The sequence below is a fragment of the Dermacentor variabilis genome, unplaced genomic scaffold, assembly GCF_050947875.1.
Source record: "Dermacentor variabilis isolate Ectoservices unplaced genomic scaffold, ASM5094787v1 scaffold_12, whole genome shotgun sequence".
Classification (NCBI taxonomy): domain Eukaryota; kingdom Metazoa; phylum Arthropoda; class Arachnida; order Ixodida; family Ixodidae; genus Dermacentor; species Dermacentor variabilis.
Genome location: NW_027460280.1, coordinates 52979795 through 53003907, shown reverse-complemented (window position 1 = coordinate 53003907; position 24113 = coordinate 52979795). Strand labels below are relative to the sequence as shown.

General features: G+C 45.0%; 1 protein-coding gene across 1 annotated transcript in view; it reads right to left on the bottom strand.

Moving 5' to 3' along the window:
• The window catches only part of LOC142566148 (uncharacterized), a 42024-nt gene extending 29365 nt beyond the window's left edge, over window positions 1–12659 (bottom strand). The window contains exons 1-5 of the mRNA XM_075676972.1: window positions 12532–12659; window positions 12324–12414; window positions 5602–5749; window positions 2106–2189; window positions 1411–1465 (exon numbers count right to left, since the gene is read on the bottom strand). Coding sequence (XP_075533087.1) covers window positions 1411–1465; window positions 2106–2189; window positions 5602–5749; window positions 12324–12414; window positions 12532–12574 — 421 coding nt within the window. The 5' untranslated portion in view covers window positions 12575–12659. The remainder of the gene's footprint in view (window positions 1–1410; window positions 1466–2105; window positions 2190–5601; window positions 5750–12323; window positions 12415–12531) is intronic.
• Between the last annotated feature and the right edge of the window lie 11454 nt (window positions 12660–24113).

Genomic DNA, 24113 nt, shown 5'->3' with positions numbered 1-24113 from the left:
TTCTCTTTCTTTAGATTGAAATAACGTCCTTAGAAATGTATGTGTGCCAGCCGGGACATTTGGTAGGGATCGAATTAACTGTAGTCAAATTAACAAATGCCTGTTATATCAAAGACCATTCCAAAGTGTGAGTGAGTAGTCTGACAAAAAGCAAAAGCCGTGGCACTTCGCTGCTTGCTAGGAAATGCAAGCAAACCAAAATTTGATGTAATGAATCTTTTCTGTGCCAGTAAATCACACGTTTCATGGCAGGTTTCTACCCATAATTGGTGGTGGGGGAAATGGCTCCCACTGCTCTGGTTTACCACCCAGTTGACCACATGCTCCTTATGGGGTGATTCAACAATTATCAAAGCCAATTTGTCAAAAAAAAAAAAAAAAAGCTTTCCCCACTAGCTTCAGATGTTCTCTTATCACATGGAGAAACATGGCAAAGAAATGTTAAGTACACGCTGAGAAAACTGCACTTTTCTTGTGTGCTGTCAAAAAAAAAATAGGTTGAAAATTGGGCCTAAGGAGGTGCCACTGCATTGTGCCTAGTTCCGTTGATGCAATGCCACCATGTCGTAAAGGGGAGAGATTAGAGCTTCAGATGACTACAGTGCCTCATATCACCATGCAAAAGAAAAGCAAAAGAAGTGAGCGAAAGAGGAAAATCTAGCATCGCAATTTATTACTGCTGCCATTACCCACAGGACGCATTCCTATTGGCTGACGCAGATTTGAATTGTGGTGCATTGTGCATGCATTTTGAAGGCGGCAAGCTGTAGGTTTCTTGGTTCTGGAGGCGTGTGGCAATCGTGACAGGCTCCATCACTGGCTAACATTTCTTTTGTTAATGCATCTGAGATGCAGAATTGTAATGCACCATTTAAAATAGTTAAATGGTATCAAAAAAAAAAAACATGAAAGCTTATTTGCGTGTTAACCACCCTCAGTTACAAAATGTTCACCCCTGAAATTTCTGGGGAGAACTCTATGTTTTATGAAATTTTTTACAAGCCCTATCAATGTTGTTGTGTCAGAATTTAGCTGTGCCCATACACATTCTCCAAACCATACTGCCGTCTTTTTATCTCTTATGTTAAACCTACCATTTTTAGTTCCATTGCGAATTGTACTGTCATAAGGTTCTTCTACAGTTTCCCTGTTATCGTCCAAGTTTTGGACCTGCAGGCAAGTACTGGCAAATTGCACCAATTATACACCTTTCTTAAGGCTATTAATAAGCTGCGTTTGCTTTATTCGAGAATGCATGCGTTTGGATTAGTTAAATACGCCAGTATTTTCTAAAATTGTCATATCAAGAAGAATATGGATGAATATAACAGGAACTTAACTGAATAGGGTTTGAACTGCTGAAGAAACCTTACGTGCAATGCAAAGCGAGGGTTTAGAAAGGTCACTTACCTCGCTTAGTGCCCGGTGCCTTTGCAGCTTTCTTAGCTGGCTCTTTCTTGGCAGTCTGGATGAATATAAAGTTATGTTAGCACAAGCTGTATAGTCACCCTGAATGGTATAAATGTCCCAACACAAAAATTCACTTTTAAACTCGTTTAAAGTCTGCAAGAGGACCATAAGGATTGGCTTTTATTTCATACTAAGCGCTCGTGCTGAAACCTCACATAAAGGTAATATTTTCCTGTCTTCTTTCTGTCCTACTACGTCCAACGACAGTGATACCCACAGTAGTTTCATGACAGGCCTCCTTTTTTATGCCAAACCTTGTCTTATTCAGCGCCTATTTTTTGTATTCCAACAAGATAAAAGCAATTACGAGTGCCTCCAGGCATTCTACTATTCTGGAGGATTGCTATCTACATATTATGCCACCAGAATGATGCACATCTACAGCATCAGCTATGTTTAGTATGCAAGTCCGCCATTCGGTCGCTTTTTTTTTAGTTGGTGCACTTTGCCAAACCTTTGATCATATCAAAGTTAGCTTTAGCAGCTTTCATATTTGGTGATGCAGCTTGCGATGCAAATTCATAGAGCAGCACAGTAACTAGTGCAGAGAATGATACAGAAAGCAATGAGATAAACATTCACTGTTTTGCCTCACTCTCCAATATTCCAGCCCTTACAGCAGAAAACATGCTCACCCTCGATTTCTTCACAGCACGACTGCGACTTTTAAATTCTTCATCCTGAAGCTTGCGGGCCAGTTCCTCATCATCATCTTGTTCCTGTAGGGTAAGAGCAATGTCTCAGAACAGAGAAAGACTTCACGTGCATATGTATACGAGGAAGAACACTAGATTAAAGGCTGTAGAATCAGCACCAGCCACAGGACATCATCAATCTCCCCTACTACTAAGAATCGGCTGGGCACAGTGCGTCCTTTCATACAGTCAGACACAATTTTGTTTATTTACACCTTTGTCCACAGCGATTGTCGCGGCACCATTCTTTGGTCAACTGCCAAGCAGCATTTTTTACTGGCAACAACATGAGGGGGGGGGGGGGGTTCTAATATGGACGTTCTAACAACACTCTTCCCAATGCCCTATTCCTGCCTGCAGCCAAGCAAACTTCCACCATGCTTTCGAACTAAGGCCAACAAAGGCAGCAAGAGCAGAGCTTAATCTCACAGGCTTCCTGCATGCACTAGCAAGCGCACTGCATCAAGCTAAAACTTCTGCAGCAACCTCTGCCTGCCTATCAACAAATATAAATGGCTAGCACCACTGCAGCCACGATGCCAGCAATGGCAACATTACACTGACCCAGAGAGCTAGCTGCCTTAGCAATGCTGACATGTTTTCACTTATTTGTCCTTAATAGCCCGAAGGAATTCATTACATAAGGGTAGGCTCGAGTACTAATAACTTTATTCAGCTAATCACAATAATAAAATTTTTGGAAACAACCTAGCGAAGTTTTGATATGTGCAATGAACGAAAACTAGAAAGATCTGAAGAATCCTGAGTGCAGTGATGAAAACCAAGAAACATGTGGTCTTCTGATAAACATGCTTTGTTATAAGATGGAGTCATATCAAGTATCCACACGATTTTATTTACTGCAGTCCACTGCACACCTAACTATGCGATGAAGAAGTGTGTAAAGTTTAATTTTAAAATATTTATTGGAAAATAATTACGGTAGTTAGCATATTAAGAAGTTGCAAGAATATAGGTACTGGGAAAAAAAAAATATAGAACCCATACAGAAGGTAGTCTCCTTCAGACTTTGTTTGGGCTTGCCTGTCTGGCACTTCCATCCTTATTCTAGCTCGTTTTTCAGTATCAGTACTGTGAAAGAAGGCCTTAGCAATGAGTGGCCAGTGATTTGCGAGACACTGCTTAATTGCGTAATGGCAAAGTTCTTTTCCACGTTGTTTCAGCATATCAAGTCTGCCTCTGTTGTCATTGCTGAAATGGCTAAGAGTCATATTGAGCAAATTTGAGTCAGAAGGCTCGTGTGTCTCTAGTTATCGATTACAAAATACTGATACCATTGAAATGCTCACTTGAGGAAAGGCCATGTTTGACAAAATGCAAAGAACTACAATTGTTTCACTCCAGTGCTGAGCTTGACTTCTGAAATATGCAGCCACCTTCCACGTTGAACCATTGCCATCACCAGATGCGTCACACACTTATGGCTTTGGTGTTTTTATTACCAGCTAATTTTCGTTTCCCTCCCCTTTGTACTCTGAACTCCATTCTGTAGCTACTAGTATAAATGAGAAAACTGTAGTATGAACACAACCAAGAAAGGCAATGTGCTGTTACTTCAAACAGGTAAAATGCCTGCAGGGTGTAAACAATGTGTTCCAATTTTGCTTTTATTGTGATAGCGATTATACAGACACTCAAGGAGAGTTCACACCGCCGTCATGCTGCACTGGTATCGACACTGCAAATGCAGCTCGCACGTGGAGGGCACAGGTTGGCAGACTAAAACTATCTTACTCATACTGACTCTCCAATATTTTTGCAGGCTATGTACTCCCTCACGTTCACTAGCATTCATAGTCACTTCCATTCACATTTACCAGCACCCACCCATGCTCATTCACCAGCACTCACATACACACTGATGTACACTGGCGCATTGTCCACTCAAATTGACCATTACTGTCTTTCGTTTATACTCATATTAACCGGCACTAACTCCTGTTTCTATTCATGTAATGTCAAACTTCGCGGCACTCACTCACACCCTTTGTCACTCACTGAAGCTTTATCTCCCAGCTTTGAAATGAGTGTGAAGCGAGCATGAGTCGGTGTACTCGTGGGTGAGTATGCCGAAGTATGATGGAGCACTAGAAGGTGTCCAGACACAGGAAACACACAATTAATTTGGATTCAAAAACAACAAAGCCAAGTGGATGCACCCTCTTGCTTTGCTCAAATGGCTCTCAGTGGAGCCAAGAAATCCTGCCTTCCACTGCTAAAATGAGCGCTGTGCACGCAAACACTAGCATCCTGCTGTGCAAATGTGCAGGTACCACACCATGGTGCGTACAGTGGTGCGATTGGAATGAACAGTACATTTCGAGCTACAAATGCTGACAGTTCTCCGTCTGACTCATCTCTTAGACCATTGCGGTGTGATGCCTGCAATGCTGGTGGTGGCGCTCAACCCACCAGCGTTGCGAGCCACCTAATAGCTGCCAGGGTGATGTTCCTGCTGTGCAGCAGTAGTCGCCTCGCAACCTGTCTCACGACGATATGTCACCGAAGCGCATTCTTAGAACACAGTTTGAGGAGCTTCAGCGCAACTAAGATGCCTGGCTACAGCTTTCAATGCTCCCCTTCGGGCAAAACTGCCCAAGATATTTTAGACATGAAAGCACGCTCAAAATGCTCTTAAATTCTCATTACTTCTTGAAACTTAAATTAACATTCGATGGTCTCCTCACACCCACAGAAATCGCACATCGAGCTTTTGGCCATTCCCAAACGATAGTTGTAGTGTCCCTGTGCATAGTGTCCCGCCCACACGCACTCAGTGCTCACTTTCTCCCCCTTTCCTCTTTATATTCCCCTCTCCCCCAGCCCCAGTGTAGGGTAGCAAACCGGATGCTCTTCTGGTTGACCTCCCTGCCTTTCCTGTCCTTGCTTTCTCTCTCTCTCTTAAATTAACGTTAAAAAACAAAAATAATGCTACAGGATTCAGATAGAGAATTAAGTGTTTCAAGTTTCAATTTCACAGGTGCCGACCTGGGTTACCAACAACCCCACAGTATCTTTTCTACACAACAGCACAGGAACACCATTTTTTTTGCAATGTGATCTCCAATGAAACATACCATCTTACTACGAAAAAAAAATAATAATACAAATAAATAAAAAAGCTGCTTTATTAAATTGCCAACTTGGTATCATATGTTAAAATACCCTGCAATTCTCCAAAAATATGATGCAGTAATACCACAAACTCTGATGCTTCCATACTATGTCTATATCTTTGCCACATAAAAACACATATGAGAGAGAGAAAAAAAGTGCAACTTGTGAATATAAATAGCACAGTGTTTAATTGATCCATAGTGATGCATAGTGTTTAATTGTGCAAGGGCCAGATATGGTTTAATAACGCCATGAATATAAATGGTATTAATACTGGAAAACGTTAATAAATACTCACTTCGTCGTCATCATCACTTGATGAGCTTTCGGCAGTCGATGTGGAGCTCACTGCTCCATTCTGCTGAGCAGTTGTCTTGGGCTTTTCAGCTTCTTTACCTTTAGGCTCAGAGATCAGCTCCATGACCAGACCATCAATTTCCTTTTTCCTATCAAAACCAATATCTCATATCACAACAGGCAACAACATAAATGCAGCAGCCACTGAAGGTAACTTCAATGTGCCAGGCTTTGCAAAGAAATTTTGTTTCACCTGTGCACTATCAGCAGCAGTACACATTTGGATGTGTGCAATATGAGCAGATAAACCAACTAACAATTATTGCTTTAGCTAATAATTTTAGGGTCCATGTTGCAATTCTGGAATTACAACACCTGTCCATAGTGTCACATGACCATACCGGAAGCCCTAGTTTCATGATATTCATTTTCAAATGACATGATAAAATAAGTCCCATTCAATGCAGTGTGTTTCAGATAGATAGGAATGTCCTGAAGCACAAATCTGTGGACACATCTATAAATCAGAGCTAGGCTGAGGATTCATAGACCCTTTTGCCCTAGTGTCCTCAAATAAGAACAAACCAAAGAAGCCGTTTTCAGAGTCCAAAATGAGCAAGAAAAATGGTAAGCCTAAACTAGAACAACTCGCACTGCATCTCCATCAGCATGGAAACCTGTACTCATGCTTTCATGTTTCACAGAATCGCTGATAGAGGGGACAAAGATGGCAGATGTGCAGATGGCATGCTCTGACCGGAATCAAAATAATGTTGAATTCCAATGGCGGAGTCGGAGCAAGTTTTTCTGCTCGTTTCGGAGCAAGTTTGTTCCAAAGGCAGAGTGAGGGTGGGAGTAAGGTGTTCCAATGAGAGAGTCGGAGGGGATTCAGAGCGGGAGTCACTCCGTGGAGCAGAAAAACATGCTCCGCCAAAATCGGCGGAGTGGACCGGAACTCTGCGTGACGTATTTCCTTTGCCACGTTTGTCTGCTGGGAGTCGCCACCGGTCACGACTCACGAGGAAGCAAAAGCTGCTGCAGGCTTGACGAGGTATCCATTCCGCACTTTTAAAAAAACAACAGGTGAACGGCGCTGAAGAGACAAGTGACCGGTGCGGCGGTGCTGGGAGCAAACAGCGAAAGGAAATGACAACACGCAAGGTATCCTGGGTAACTCTGTGATAGAACTTCCGCTTCCGCCTTGCTCCAGCGGCGCAGGTTGTGTTCCACTCGCGGATCTGGAGGCATTGCTCTGCGCCAGAGTCGAGTGCTCGCTTGCGGAGTCTGTCGGCTGCTCCGACTCCGCCATTGGAATTCAACATAAGTGAACGTCTTGTAGCTTTTCTCCCCCTAACTGCATTTAATAGCGAAATGAAACTTTCAGATATTTCAATAAACATTAAAACTTGTTGGAACAGTCTGCCCCAACTAAAGTTGGCTGCCGCACATGGCAAAAGTGTACTCAAGTACATTAGGGTTAAGCAGTCGCTACATATTGCAAGTCATGTCCTCATTCACTACAGCAGCTTCCCTTGCTATTCTTTCTCTAATTCTGCATTATGGATTGTGCATGTTAGTAAATAGGGCCCATGTCAACCTTTCTGCTCCAAAAAATGCAGACAATATGCTTGCTTATACATAGGTGACAACCAAGACATGGGAGGGCAAGGACTTTCCTGTTGAAGAAGCAGAAATATACACCATTTCTATGTAGGTTCAAAAGAACACTGATAACAGCCTCTTCTAAGGGGCATCGGAATTGGAAACATCTGATGAACTCGCCCAGAAAACCCTACTGAAGATGCTATAGTATCGGAAAAGGTTTGGGAACTCACCACAGTGGCTTAGCAGCTATGATGTGTTGCTAAGCACAAATCATGGAATCAAACCCCGACCGCATTTCGATGGGGGCAAAATTCAAAAATGTTTGTGTCCCGTGCATTGGCGGCACGTCAAAGCCCTGATGGTCAAAATTAATCCGGAGTCCCCCACTATGTCATGCCTCAATCAAACCATGGTTTTGGCATATAAAACCTCATAATTCAATTCAAAAGGTTTGGGAAGCTTCCTGCTGAATGTAGCCAATCAAAAGCCAACCTATTCCAAACAAAGACCAGTGGATGTGTGCCTCAAGCACGAAAGAAGCAACCAAGAATCAATTGCGAGAAATCCAAAGTTCCCCTTATGCAAAAAGGTAAACTGCATGAAAAAGGAGTTCAACAAACCCTAGTGACAGCGTTTAATAACTTCATTCTCAAAATAAGCCTCATGTGTAACCTTTCCCATGTAAAAATAGTATCCGAGCTGCAAAATAAAGATCAAGACCCCACTGCACGTCTTCACAAGCTTTTAGCTAGGGGGCTGCTGTATAAGCTCATGAGAACGAAAAAATTGTTCTCGGCAACCAATGCACAGAATTTGACGAGGCATGATGCATTTTTAAGAAAATTACAATCTAGTAACTGTAGGAAGTGGATTTTGATTTAGGCCATCAATTATTTTACAGAAACTGATTAAATTTGAAAAAAAAAAAAGGCTCAAGTATGTACGAAGTTCACAACTCTAACTGCACAAGAAAAACTATATCACAATTCTGCATACTGCACCTAATATTACATATAAAGAGGTCAAAATTGGTGCATACACTGCTTTGATAAAAAGTGCAAATTTGCAAGTAAGACTTGTGCAAAATCCTTGTAAATATTGCAACAATTACAAGTAAGCTATAAATCCATATATCCAATTTTTTTCGCTTCACACAGATGCAGTTTACAAAACTGAGATGTGTATTCGGTGCAGGGTTATGTATTGTAAACTTCCTTGTTTCAATTTTTTATTCTAACTTACCATTAAGGGGAATTTGTGTAATGATTTCCAGGCCCTAAATCAAAGTTCTGCTTTTCTTTGTCTTTCTCAAGTGCAACCATTTTCATTTAAATTGGTCTAGCAATTGTTCCATAAAGGTATTTCTTAATTTTAAATGTATTTGAATACAGAAATCTGAGTTGGACCCGAGCTAAAGCTTCCTTAGAAAGGGTCACTAAAGATAAATAAATCAGCTTAGACTTAACTAACCTTCAAGAACTATAATTTCACAATAATCAGTATAAGTGAAAAAGAATGTCAAGGCTCCATTTTCTTAATTTCACGCCAAGACCCCCAGCATGAGACCCCTATGCCGGGACACATCAGTGTGATGCCACAAATTCTTTTTTTTTTCTTTTTTGTATTGGGGCTGCATTGGCTCAGTAATGTTCCCAAAATTTGCCACAATGAATCTTTAGCTTCTTTATAACATAATTTAGCTCTTTTTACCATTAAAGAATTAACTAGGCCTAAACAGATGGCATTAAAACTCATGACATCACAGCAAGTTGGTTCAAGATGGCAGCGCCACCCCTAATTTCTGCCAGCTCAAATAATGCCTCTCTTTACAAGTCCTTTTGTATCAGTACATTACCTTTCCACAATACCAAAACAGCCACTCTTGCTGCGAGAAGATGCTTGGTAAGTGAGAAAAGGTGCAAAAAGAAATGACGGGAGGCGACGTCACCTTGAAGTTACCGCACCAGCTCACTTATGTCATAGATTTTAATGCTGTCTCCTCCGGCCTTGTTAAGCTTTTACTAAAGAAAATAAACCGCACTGTATTTAAAAAGAGCCACAGACTGAACTTGCATTTCATGAACTTTTAATGAACCACAATAGCTTATTAATGAAAAAATACTTTCTCATCCGTGACATCACATACCAGAGTTGGGGCTGCGGCTTGAATTCCAAAAATGAAATCAACAAAACTAGAGTTCTTCAATTATACTTCATCAATATAAACTGATTCAGTGTTTCTATTTAGTGTCCTTTTAAGGACACACTAATATCCAACAGCAAACAGTCGCATAGCTGAAAGTGCTAGTAAATAGACATACTTTCAGGTACTGGTTGGTCTAAATTTAAGGCACCTGCCTTACAATAAGGCATTTCATAGTCCATTAATTACTTTGTTTATTACTGTAACTAGTGTTTCTCAACCAAATACTGTAGACATTGCTCCTTTGAATTAACGGCACACATCAACTGCATAAGTAATTGCACTTGCACTAGTTGCAGTTCACTGAATGACCTATTTTGCTCCCAAAAGTTCCTTAACTTCCATGCTAGAGAGGAAACCTCAGCACAAATAGCAAACTTGTACAAAGTACCAACCGCTTGATTATGTTCATGACTAGTGACCTGTTAACTCGTGCAACAAGCAATGCACAATAAAATAAGGTAATGCATTCATACAAAGACAAATTAATGATAAAAAAGTAGATACTCAAACAATTTTAAATAGTGCATTGCTTATTGACAACCCCACCTGCATACTAAACATTAGCAGCTCCATTAAATAATTTGGCAAAAATTTATGGTGTGCTCTCAAATCAATGTATGCCATTTTACTTTGATTCTAATTAGCATTCTTGCAAGATATACCAACACCAAATTTATGCAGTGAGGATAGCTTTTATGAAATGGAAAGCTCATAAGGGCCTTTAGGGTATCTGAATAAAAAAAAAAGTGCTAAGACTGGCAAAATGCGGAGAAGTGTTACTTGGCCTACTAAGAAAAGCTCAGAAAAAGTTGTACTACAAATTTTTACCCCTCAAAAAATGCCCACATTACATAAAACTTCGCTTGAAAAAGAAAAAGGCAGACAAAAAAGACCTACAACCTAAGAGCTTACTTTTGGCAAACATTCAAGACCAAAGTTGGCTCATGACACAGACAGTGTGGAGCTTGAAGCAGGCAGAAAATAACATTCGTTGCAAAACTGTCCTCATACCATACATCCCATTCCAACAGGGCAGCTACAGTGAACAAATACTACAAAAGAGAAGTGTATTCAACTACAAATACAAACGTTAACTCCTAGGTCCCTACTAAAATGATTAATACCTACACAAGGAACACTGGTTGGTTTGAAATGTAATTTTTCCTTGGACCAAGGTTAATAAAACATCGCTACAATTCAAGATTATTACATCACTACCAATAACATGTTTCGTGTTTTTCTGGCGTAAACATTAAAGGGCAAATGCTAAACTAAAACAAAACACGTCTATGTTTCCAGGCATTAATTCATATGTCAGGAACACAAAAACTTGTTAAAAGCAGTCTATTCATTCATTTATAAAAAGTAAACCAGACAAAGTTGTTTGAGTCTTAAGCCACTGGCACAAACTGACGATTAGTGTAGCTTATAAATCCCACGCGAGATTCCGATCAGTTTTGCTCTCTACCTCAGGCACATACCTCAAGTTCAGATATGGACGTGAGCTGTGCTGAACACACAAATACCATAGAACTTTGGACCGCTTTGTAGATTTTAAATTACGTATATATAACGTCGGTAACAAGACGCAGCACTATAGCGGGTTCCGATGCTCACTAACACACCACACGGATCGCCCATCTGACTAGACTCGAAATATGCCACATATTCGTAAAGCACATCGTATTTTCATGGTGAACCAGATGAAAGAGCAGCGTAACAACACAGTTTAGTTTGCGCAAAAAGTTAAAATATTCATGAATGCCACCGCGACGTGTTCGAACCACGTTCGAACAGCCGACGCGCGGCGACGCTACATGCTCGCAGGCACTTTCCTACAGCTGGCATCTGCAGGGAGGACTACAAGGACTGGCTTTTATTTCATACTAAGCGCGCGCTGAAACCGCACACAAGGGAAGTATTTTCGGTCTCCTTTCTACACTACTACAATCCAACGACCATCATACCCATTGCTTTTCCGTGAATGATTAATCCGACACTGCCGACACCAGACGCGCCAGGTGCTAGGCGACACAGCGTATGTATACAATCTCGCAGATTACCACAGAAATATTGATTATAACCAGTGAGCACGCCGTAGATCGTGGTGATCGGTAAGAAGACATTGCGCAATGGCACAGCGTGGTGTGCGCAAAAAGTTAAAACATTCCTCATGACCACACCACGATGTGTTCGAATTCGCATTCGACGCGCGCCATCGCGTAGATCAAAGACGTTCGCGATCACTTTCCGGTTGGCATTGAGCGGATGAAATTCTTGAAAACACTGAGCATTAAATATCTGAAAAGTAAAAAATGTCATCGATACGCACAAAAACTATGCCGAACGCGCCCGATACTGGCAAATAGATTGTAGCGTCCGCCGTCTCTGCTGCCGATCCCACGGCATTCAAGCAATCGGGGCCCCCCGACAGGCACTCGGGAGCTAATAATTTCATTTCACCCGACTTTTATTCGCTGTTATACGAGGCACTGCGATTCCGATGTTGTGCGGCCGCTCACTTGTCAAACGCGCACGGTACCAAATGACAAGTGAGGTTACCCGCGAGATGTCTGATGTCACCTGCGTCGCAGCGTCTCATGTAACCAACGAACTGCATACTAGCGGTCTTTTTCTGCGTAGATACGCCAATAAGTGATATGATTACCATCGTAGTATTAAACAGTTAATGCTACATGCAATCGCTGCATTAAACCCCATAATACATGGACGAACAATTAAGAGCGATGAGAACTGGGACGCGTCTCAGCACCATGGAACACTGTACTAAGGAAAGCTAAGCCTCGCTTTTTGGAACCACGCGATCTCTCAAACTACATGCGTTCCACTTCCCAATGACACGAGGTACTACCAAGCTCACGAAAGTATAACATCACAAACACATGGCTTACCTGTCAGTGAAATCGATACCGTACTTTTCTTCCAACTGCTGCCGGATCTTCTTTGATGAAAGTAAGTCGAGATCGGCACCATCCAACATCTCTGAAAGCACATCAGACAATTCGCGAAATTACCACCACATATGGCAGAGAACCGCTTCCCGTCACTTATCACATGCGATTAAATGTGCGCAAAAATCAATTTAAATAAATTTCTTACCTGAGATAGCCTTCCGCAACTCGCTAACCGGCACCTCAGCCATCTTAACGTTCGGAACACACGTGCTTCTTTGACGCCGACACTCGAACTACTGGCCGACGCTGTTTACCCACAGAGTTGACTGAGCCGCAGAAACGTACCGGCCGTACGCATCTCTGTTTACTAACAGAAGAGAAAGTAATAGCAAAAAATATAAAATATTCAAGAAGCTTGGCCTTTCAGCTGAAGTTTCTGTTTATTTGTTTCTTTTCTCATTTTATTTTATATAAAAGAGTACAAACCTTTCACCGTGATTGCTGAACATATATTTCGGTTTCATTTCTGCCGCTGATGCCGTTGCAACGCGCAAACAGGCGCAAAGCTTTCTTCTCCTCTTGCCATTTTGTTCACGCTGTTTCGCTGATTTCCGGCACGCGAAAGATATTGCTGAAATTATAAAGTCGAGCTCCATTGATCGTTCCAGATCCGATTCTGTAGCGATTCTTTTCCTTCCCGGATTTTTTCCCTTAGTCATTCGCCGCACGAATCCATAGCCTCGCTAGGGTGGCTAGCCTCGCTATCGCCGACGTCAGTGGGTCATATAAGTGAACAAAATCAGAAAAATAAAGAACGCTTGAAAAATATAACTCCTTGATGGTGTATTCTTTTTTTCTCAGCATCATTTTTTTTATTTTTTATTCTTAAACTTTTTTTTAGCAGCCAGGGGTCGGCAAAGAGCGGGTTCGCGTTGCTGCAAAGTACGAGTAGTTTTTCAACTGAAAGGCCGGATATGCCAATATGTCAGCTTACAGAAAATAAAGAGAAGGGAAAAGCACAGCTAAAAAATAAGAAGGAAGTGAATGAAAAAATGCGATAATTATTACCCCTGAAACAAGGGCGAACTAAAGTCATTGGAGGTAAATCCCGACTGGTACCTATTCGAATCAGGGCTGGTCTCGATCCTAGGCTATACCTGAAATTTGGAAGGTCAGCAATAAAAAGGAAACGGAAAGAAAACTTTAATCGAGTTTAAGCCGAATTAAAAAAGGCATTTCGTTGCGAAAGAACGTACAACGTAGTTGATGTTCCACTTTCACAAACGTTCCCTTATCACATCGGCCGGAATTTCATCCCGCTTGTGTAGTGACATGTCGTGACCCAGTTCACTACCTAAGCAAATATGTCGAAGGCGCGCCAAAATAGACAGGCATCTGAAGTTATTCCGTGCGACACTTCGAACTTTTGCGACCTCATTAGCCTTCGCTTATAGTAGTAGTAGTAGTAGTAGCAGTAATTCTTTATTCAAAGCGATTGAAGTGCGTCTTGTTCCAGACCCTCCAGAGCTCCTTTGGCCGTGGCCGCCGAGCGGGCCCGGTAAGCCTAAAGCCCCTCCATACATGCGCGTGGATTGAGGGGCTTTAGGTAAGTCGTCCGGTCTGGAGCTGAGCAGCGCGGCCTCCTATATGACTGGGTGGGGTCGGGAATAACTGGAAACGCCGGATTATATACTGACACCCCCAGGCAGTGTACGCGGTATAGGTTAGCATATTTGCCGCAAAAAGGCCATAATTTTTTTTTATTATGTGGGGAACTATTTGTCCATAGTAGGCGTTGTCTGTATAGTTGCTACCAGACGACAGCCTCCTCTTTGGCTAGCTATACCTTCTTGTGGGGGGAAAGCTGTGGGGTGTAGCCGTCTTCTCCCTAATCTGTATTGCCTGAGCTCTGCGTATCTGTTTAGCGGATGGCCAGTGTCCGTCCCCGGTTCTAGCGTTCCATTTCCTGGTGCTGCAGAGGGTACTCTCTCGAGCGAGCTACAGCGGGGGTTCACTGATTGCACCGGACGCCACCGGGCACGGATTCATGGCAAGGAGTCCGTACTAGCTTGGCTGTGTAGCGTTTGTCTTGTATGATCTCCGCGTTACGGACATTCCTGTTTCCCTTTGTTCACTGGGTTTTCGGTCGACGTGACGGATGCTAAAAAATGCCGGGATCCTGTGCTGTAAAAGTCGCCAGGCAACAGCAGACGCGCGCCTTTATCATTGTTTGCTGAGCCCGATGCGCCCGGCCAAGTTCTGTCCATGGCCATGCGGGTTCGCGTGCGCTGCTGCATTCTAGCACGTCCGTGCCCAAAAAGATCAGTTGCTGAATGTATGTGCTTCAAAATGAGCGGTGAATTTGCTTACGCAAATTCGTAGCATGTGCTACTGTGAACTGTATCCGCCACTCGCTAGGCTGTGTGTTACGGCGCTGCAGTCGGCCCGTGAAAGTTCAGCGCTGGTTGCCCATAGTCATGAGAAAAATCTATAGCGTTGTAGCTCCTGACGTTATTTGCGGTTCTGCTTGGCGTCACATCTGACGTCAATGCTTCAATGTGACAATGAAGTGAAAGAAACAGGGAAGTAAAACCCTCCGTTGAATCTAAAGACGAAATACTTGCGTTGATTGAGGAAATAAATCACTTTATTTAATGTTGTAGGAATTTTCCTGCACTGTGAGCTTCTGCAGCTTGTTTAATCCAGGCGCATTCACCCGTGAACATCTCAGGTTCCACATAAGAGCTGTGAACCATGTCCACAGCAGCCGCGGAGTCGCGCAGTAGGCGACATGGTTTCCCGTTTACCTCAAAGTCGCACATTTACGGCTCGAGCAGCTTGATGTCCTCGTCATTGCAATCAACCGATAATAACACTACCTTTGCCTTGTTATATTGCGCAGCAATGTGCCATGGTTCGTGACAGTTGTAGCAAAGGAAGGGTTTCCTCGCTTCTAATTTCTTTTGCTGCTCTGCCTTAACTTCAGGGATCCCTCCGACCAGGAAATACTACATTTTGAGGTGCCCTCAATCATAGGCTCATCCTTTCTTTTCCCGGGTCCTAGCTTCGGCCTGCCGAGCCTGAAATTGGGATCGCCTTTTCGACCGCCGCTGACTTCGCGAGCATGACGCGTCACTAAGTTCTTTCGTGCCAACTTCCGTGCTAACCAAGTTCCACCGTGCTAACTTCTGGCCTATCTTGAACCCAGTACCTCACGTTCTCGGGTAACCGGTTATAAAATTGTTTAAGTGCAAAGCACTGAACAACCTTCGCGTGAGCACCATAGGCTTTTTGTTTCTTGAGCCATTCCTTCATGTTTGACTTAAGCTTATATGCAAATTCTGTATAGGACTCCTTCCTAGCCTTTTACATTTCGCGTAACTTCCGCTGACAGCATATACTGGGCCTCTTCGATTTTCGGAGTTCTGGCAGCCCGCTGGCAGCCAGATGGCAGCCAGCTAGTTCCGGTTCTGACAGGAAGTCACGTGGGCTGGGATCCCAAGACCACCCGAACCTGCCCGAAGTTTGCAAAATCGAACGCCGCTACAGCTGGCCAAATGTAAACATGCTACCAGCATGGCAGCGCCCGGCGAGGCCGGCGCGCGCTCGGCGTAGTCGGCCCATTTATGCGTTACCAGCTTGAAACTATATAGTTGCATTCAGGAATACGATCACTTTCGCGCGATTTCGCGCGACTCTGCGCAGGACGCGTACTGGGCCAACCTCGCCTTGCGCAGCGCAACAGGTGGCCTCCGACGCGGCGGATGACAAGACGCGAAATCGTGATTGTATACTCGAAAGCGATAGTTGGAGGATCCCTGTTCGCGGCGATCACGTCGCCCACTGGCGACATTGATGAGTTGGCGCTGTGTCATTACAAGACATGAAAAAGCAGGTTATCGGGTACGTCTCATACGCATAAAATTTCGCGCCTACCTGCTTGCACGGGCTTCGATTTCAGAAAGTTTGTTGTGGCTGGTGGTGCTTCTCATTTTGACCCCAAGGAGCTGGGAACGCGGCTGGCGCATGAAAATGCACGTCGCCTGTGACCAGCGAAACGTTTCACGCGAAAAACATTGGTCGCAATCATGAGAGCAATAAGCCAATGTACATACGTGTGTGTCTAATGTACCGAGTGCAATCAGTGTATTCTTATATCAACGGCCTGCAGTTCGAACACATCGGTTTCGAGCTGCCACCTAAGCATACGACGGACAGACGGAGCGAACATGGGCTAGCTGCAAAGCCTTGGCTAATTGCAGAGAAAGGAGATATATACATACGCGAGATATGTGAGAAGGAACGCCACCAGTGAAAGACGAACCCAAAATGTACCGCAATGTGCGGATGAGCGTCTACAACTTTCGTGGAACACGATGCAGTTAACATGCACGCATGAGAGCGCGGCGCTCTGTTCACCGCCGCGAAGAAGCAATCAGGGGACACACACACAAAAGCTTCAAGCGGTTCACCACGGCTCGTATCACACCGCTTCGCGATGCGCAACGGAGCGTTAGCACCTAAAAAGATAACGCGAGAAGTAAGGAAATCCGAAGATGACCGTAGACAGTTGGCTGAGCGAGGTAAATGTAAGTCCTCAAGCGCCCGCGTTGCAATCCGTGAAGTCCCAGCAAAGATGGCGGCGAGCGCCCATCGCCTCTTTTAGTCGTCTGCTAGCCAGAGAACTTCCAGAGAGCAGCCAGACCAAAATCGTCCTGGCAGGTTCTGGCAGCCCGCGGGTAGCCAGAACCGTCCAGCCCGAGCAAAACGAACGCCCGGCGGAAGTGCGTCGCGCGGTGGGCGGAGCAACCCGAGAAAAACGAAGGCGCTCTGGCTGGCTCTGGCAGCCCGCGGGTAGCCAGAAGTGTAAAATCGAAGAAGCCCACTTCCTCAGCAAACTGGACTTTACCTTATCATAATCCTCAGCTTCCTGTCTGGTTAAAGGGTCCCTGAAACGGTTCGGACAAATTTTGTAGACGCGTAGGGTACAGCTTAAGTAGAACATTCGCACCACAATTTGAATGAAGCGTTACGTATTAATGGAGCTACAAGCGATATGAAGTTACCCTCCTCCCCATCCACGCTTTTCCTCCTCAACTCGTTCGCCGAGCGAGCGGGGCTACGCTCCGCCTTCACTGGTCCTGCGTCACGATGCAACGTCACATCGTCCACTTCCGGTTGTTTTGGAGCCCGCCCCCGCCCGCGCGAGACCTCTCCGCTAGCCGCTTGGCTGTCGACCCCAAGCGAGAGCTATCGAAGCAGCGTGCGTTGCGAGCATTCTGTCGTAGCGCCGAACGTGTCTGGTATTCCGTTAACCACAGGCAAGCTGGTCATTTCGGCAAATCACTGGAGGCATAAACTCAAGCTGATGAAGGAACATTGGCGTAGACGTACGTGAGCGGCCTGATCGGTCTACACGGTCCAGACACTTGTTGGCGCAGCGCTTAACCAGCCAAAGAAAACGCTAATATTGCTCTAACCAAGTGTAAAACATTTTAAACATTTATAAAAACAACGTGACGATGATTACACTCCTGCGAAAAATACGCACCAGCAGCAAAGAAGAATACGCTTCGTTGCTGCTACTGTGTATGGTTGCGCTCTATGCCACCAGGTGGCTGCACCGTGCAGACCATTCACATTTGCCCTTCTGCTCATCTCGGCTCATCCCGTTACGGCAGTCAAGAGGCCAGACCCTGTCCCCTTGCGCTTGCGTTTGCCCTAATACGGGACTCGCGAAACGCTGTTGCGTTAGTAATCTTCCGGTGTAAAGTGACGGCCACGAACGCGCAAATTCTGGCGCCGATCGGATAGCGGTAGTCCGATGCGCAGCAGCCAGTTCGCTCGTACGCTGCCTTGCAGAGGGACACGATGTCGCAGCTTGACATATTGCCAGTCGCTACGTTTGTAGTCCACAAGGCAACAAAGTCGAATCATAGTGCTCGCGAAAAGACTGAGACCAACTGTGACCGCGGAGCTCTCGTCAAAATGGAGTACGTTGTAACACAAGCAGACGACACTTGCTGTGTGCCGGAAGTGCTTAAGTGTACTGAAATATTGTTCTTGTGCATTCTCTTTATGCTACTTTCTTTTCATAAAAACAAATTAACTAACATTCCAACTATTACGAAGATCATTTGTTTACCATAAAGTTGGAAAAATTATCGATCACGCGCCCTGGTCAGCCAATCGGATAGCTCGCCCCACTGACGTCATATGGGTGATTTTGGTCATATGGGTAGGGGCGGCTTAAAATTCCGCCGAGCAGTGCGCTGCGATCGGCAGCGATGTGCATTTTTAAAACTTTATAATAAATTACACGCTTTACGCAGAGCACTTAGATGTGTCAATTAATGATCAGAAGGACCTACTCTAACGACTCAGTACGTTTGTAGAAAATCGTCAAAAGCGTTTCAGGGTCCCTTTAAAGGGACCCTGAAACGCTTTTGACGATTTTCTACAAACGTACTGAGTCGTTAGAGTAGGTCCTTCTGATCATTAATTGACACATCTAAGTGCTCCGCGTAAAGCGTGTAATTTATTATAAGGTTTTAAATATGCACATCGCTGCCGATCGCAACGCACTGCTCGGCGGAATTTTAAGCCGCCCATACCCATATGACCGAAATCGCCCATACGACGTCAGTGGGGAGAGCTATCCGATTGGCTGACAAGGGCGCGTGATCGATAATTTTTCCAACTTTATGGTAAACAAATGATCTTCGTAATAGTTGGAATGTTAGTTAATTTGTTTTTATGAAAAGAAAGTAACATAAAGAGAATGCACAAGAATACTTTTTCAGTACACTTAAACACTTCCGGCACACAGCATGTGTCGTCTGCTTGTGTTACAACGTACTCCATCTTGAAGAGAGCCCCGCGGTCAGAGTCGGTCTCAGTCTTTTCGCGAGCACTATGATTCGACTTTGTTGCCTTGTGGACTGCAAACGTAGCGACTGGCAATATGTCAAGCTGCGACATCGTGTCCCTCTGCAAGGCAGCGTACGAGCGAACTGGCTGCTGCGCATCGGACTGCCGCTATCCGATCGGCGCCAGGATTTGCGCGTTTGTGGCCGTCCACTTTACACCGGAAGATTACTAACGCAATAGCGTTTCCCGAGTCCGGTATTAGGGAAAACGCAAGCGCAAGGGGACAGAGTCTGGCCGCTTGACTTTGCCGTAACGGGATGAGCCATGAGATGAGCAGAAGGGCAAATGCGAATGGTCTGCACGGTGCAGCCACCTGGTGGCACAGAGCTCAACCATACACAGTAGCAGCAACGAAGTGTATTCTTCTTTGCTGCTGGTGTGTATTTTTCGCAGGAGTGTAATCATGAACACGTTGTTTTTATAAATGTTTAAAATGTTTTACACTTGGTTAGAGCAATATCAGCGCTTTGTTTGGCTGGTTAAGCGCTGCACCAACAAGTGTGTGGACCGCGCAGACCGATCAGGCCGCTCACGTACGTCTACGCTAAAGTTCCTTCATCAGCTTGAGTTTATGCCTACAGTCATTTGCCGAAATGTCCAGCTTGCCTGTGGTTACCGGAATACAAGACACGTTCGGCGCTACGACAGATGCTCGCAACGCACGCTGCTTCGATAGCTCTCGCTTGGGGTCGACGGCCAAGCGGCTAGTGGAGCGGTCTCGCGCGGCCGGGGGCGGGCTCCAAAACAACCGGAAGTGGACGATGTGACGTCGCATCGTGACGTTGAACCAGTGAAGGCGGAGCTTAGCCCCACTCGCTCGGCGAACGAGTTGAGGAGGAAAAGCATGGCTAGGGAGGAGGGTAGCTTCTAATCGCTTGTAGCTCAATTAATACGTAACGCTTCACCTAAATTGTGGTGCGGATGTTCTACTTAAGCTGTACCTTACGCGTCTACAAAATTTGTCCGAACCGTTTCAGGGGCCCTTTAAGCGAGCGATTACGCCCGTTGTCTCGCCCGGTAATAGTATGAGCAGACGCTGTGACCACGATTCGCGGGAAAGAGATAAAACTTTATTGTGTCCTTGATGGGGTCCAGGGGTGGCGGGGATTGGCAGACTAAACCTCAGTTACCCCCCCCCCCCCTCCCCGTCCTCAGACGGCGGTCAGTCCTTGCTTTTTGGTGGCATCTTCAGCCATCCGGACGGCCCAGAGCTGCTATTCTGGGTCCAAGCATGAGCGGCAGAACCCTTGCTTCTGGCACGTCTGCTCGAAGGTCACCAAGAACAAACTAATGTCCTCTCCGAGCTTAAAGGGTCGCATTAGCTCTGTCCTCTTTAACGATACGCGCTCTCCTGCACTGTTTTCTTCGCTCCTCTGACCTGCTGCTCGAGCGCGTTCCATTTCAAGCTCGAGTCGTTTCAATTCAAGAGCGTGTTCCCTTTCCTCACGCTCTTCCTGTTCTTTATGTTCCCGTTCTTCATGTTCCCGCTCTCCTGCCTGACTTTTTGCAGTCTCCCTCTCTCTAATGATCTCCAAGCATTCTGTAAACTCATCATCCTCAGCCTCTACAGCAAGAATAGCAAGAATAGCCTCAATCAACTGTGGTTTTCGGAGTGCGTCAGTGACATCCAGGTGCAACTCCTTCGCCACCACCAACTCCGGTTTGCGAAATAACTTCAAATTCGTGGCTGTTTTCAGTGCTACTCTCTCTACTGTGCATGACTATCTTGCCACAGCCAAACTAGACGACAACAATAGCTCGAATAACCCGTTATGTTCTAACCACTCAACAAAACCTGGCAAAACTCCGCAGAGAGAGTCCCGCACTCACCCCCTTGCAGCCAAGAATCCGGCCTATAGACCGTCGCAAACGCTGCATTACGTTGCGACTTGGTAGACGAGGCTCGCAGATTCATATCCAACCGCTGCCACAAGCTGTTACGGGGACGGGGTTTCGGCGACCTTCAACAGCGTCTGCTTGGAGCTCGAACCAGGTTGACCATCGGAGAGGGTTCGGTAGTGAAGACGAGCTGATGTAAAAACAAACAACAGAAGTTTAATATATCGTTACGGGTGCGCGATGCGCTCCAAGAAAAAAAAAATACAGAAACGTTCGGCCTGAGGAGGAGTGTAGAGAAGATGTGTTTCCACGTGGCGACTCGCTGGCCTTCTGACACCCTCCACCATCCGAGCAACCTCATTCTCTTTAGCTCCTTCGTTGCGGGCCTTGTCAAGACATATCGAGTCAACCCACACCGAGGAACACATGGAGAAACCACTCTTGGGCGTAGAATGGTTGAACGTAGGACAAAGGAGAGTAGGATTTGCACTGGTGCATAATCCCGTCGCACACAACCAACGGATAAGCATTTTCACGTTGTCGAGCGTGACGATTAGGCACGCCGCGTCTCAGACGTTTGGCATCGTTCCATTCATTGCCGCGCAAAGGGAGCCGTAACACCAGTCATTTGCAACCTTCGCACAATCGCAACTCAATTTCCAGCGAAGCCCTTTCTTTCGAGATGTTAAATAGGAATTTTCAGGTCGTCTGTCATTAAAACACGTACTTTAAAACGCTGTCCACATATGACACGCCAGCTTGAAACTTTGCCCGTATATATCGCTTTCGAGCAATTGTTAATGAATTATTTTACAACGGCAGTATTTGATCAGCACACATATTAAATCGAAAACATTGGCGATAATTTCCCCCAAATTTTCACTAAATTTGATCTTGTTGGCGTACATCCCTGGGCAGGGGCTAAATTTTGCGCTATTCGTAAAACACACTTGTCACGCTGTGTGTTAGAATACGCAAGTTACAAGCAGGGCCGGATAAAGAAAAATGGGGGCCCTGGGCTAATGCGCAAGCAGGCCCCCTTTCCCTATACTGACCCCCCCCGCCCCCACCCCTGTCGCCTGCTACGCTACTGGAAATATGCCATATTTCATTTTAATTCCACCAAATTAAAAAAGAACGAAGTGCGATCAACGGGATTATTATTATTGTTATTACTATAAGGAAAAGAACAAAACTTGCTTGAAACGCGTGCTGTTGTAAACAACACATATGTTTACTTTTGATTAATCTGCATTCTGTCTTCAGCAAAAGCTAGGCTTTAAGGAAAAGTCTAGTGCACTCAAGACGAACAAGAACGTAGAAAAGACAACACAGCTCAGATGTCGATCCTTCTGAAGCTAGGCTTTTTTTGCATCACTAAGTTTGATCCCGTAGGAGACGCATGGTTGTATCTAAAACATTCTTTATTAAAATTCAAGCATCGATCTGCAGTAATCGTTATACACGTTACTCTATAGATATGCAATAGATATATACAATACGTAAGGCAATACAGTCACCATAAAAATGCACTAGAATACAGATGAAAATTACCAACTGTAATTGCAAAACGTTATTTGGAAATATTTTTGTTAAAGGTAAGACAAGCAAGGACGACACCAAATAAACGTGACACTATCAAAAACAACAAAAATATAGTTCTTTATAAGCACGCTAAATATAACAAGAAGAACAAGAGACGAACGACGCAGGTATGCATATCTTGAATTACACTGCTCAGCGTTTCATTGGCAACGTGAAGGCTGGGAGGCGACACAAGGAACTTATTGGAACTATTCATGTATAGCGCAAGCAGTCCTCTTTTAAAATGGCATTTTTCGCGCCTTCGCTTTGGCGAAATCAGATGTAGTCTGTTCGAAGGATAGATCGCGGAATAGGTCACTTTCAATGGACATGATAGCAAGCGAGTTCATCTTGTCATCAAGGAGGCTCGAACGAAGGCGATTTTTTTATCAGCGACAACTTGGAAAACGATCGTTCGGTCTCACAGTTTGCCACGGGTATGTTTAAGCACATTCGCAAAGCAATAGAAAGGTTCGGAAACACATCAATAAGCTTTCTTTCGTGCAGCAACTTCATTATTCCCTGGGGACTCGTGTCCTGGCACACAGAGTTGTGCAGAAAGTTCGCAAACTGAACGATTTCAGCGGAAAATGCTGGCTCCAAATCATTTTTGTAGGTTTTCACCAACTTCTCAGCTTGCTGTGCAAGAGAGGTCTCGCTCCCAACTTCTGTCAGCAATTTTAAGAATCCGAACCTTTCGCAGAGTTGAGCGCAGGCAGCCTTTCGCACTCGCAAAGCAGAGCCTAGACTGTCAAGTACAACATTGTAGGTCTCTACGATAAACTTTTTCTACCTTGTAGCGCACTATCGCTGTTTCCGTCCGGGTGCTTACTCAAAACGATGCGTTTGCCCTCATCCTGATAACATTGATTGGTACTTAGCGTGCGTGCTCTGTCTTCGAAGGTATCAAAGAGGTCGCAAAGAATTTAGAAAGCCTTCTAGAGAGCTCAGCAGGTATACAGCAGTTGAAATGTTGAAACAGTCGGTACTATTGGGAGTTTGACACGGACTCTCAGTAGAGCGATCATACTGCTCCGCGGAAGCTGCATTCAGTAGGTACTTTGTCATCTTCGGTAGGTTCTTTTCACGCTCTTGTCTTTCTAACTTCGCCTTTCGTTTAGACGCACCACTTTGATGCTTCCGACCGAGCATTTCCGCATGAGTGGGTGCTAATTGTTCACCGGGCACTTCGTCAGTCCGACGCGACCGCAGGTGTCCAACGGTGGCCGTCCCGATGACTGGCGCACGCTGCCTGGATGGTCCGTGGCTGGTCGAGAGTGGTGCGTCCCCCGGGAGCTCCTCAGCGGGCGGGCTTATGCAAGCTTAACCGGCGGCCCGGGGCTGAATCGCAACCCGCGATCAACTTCCTTTTTATAGACGCGTGCCGCGTCTGTCTGTTACTAGCGCCAAAGTAGGCGTTCACATACGCATAGA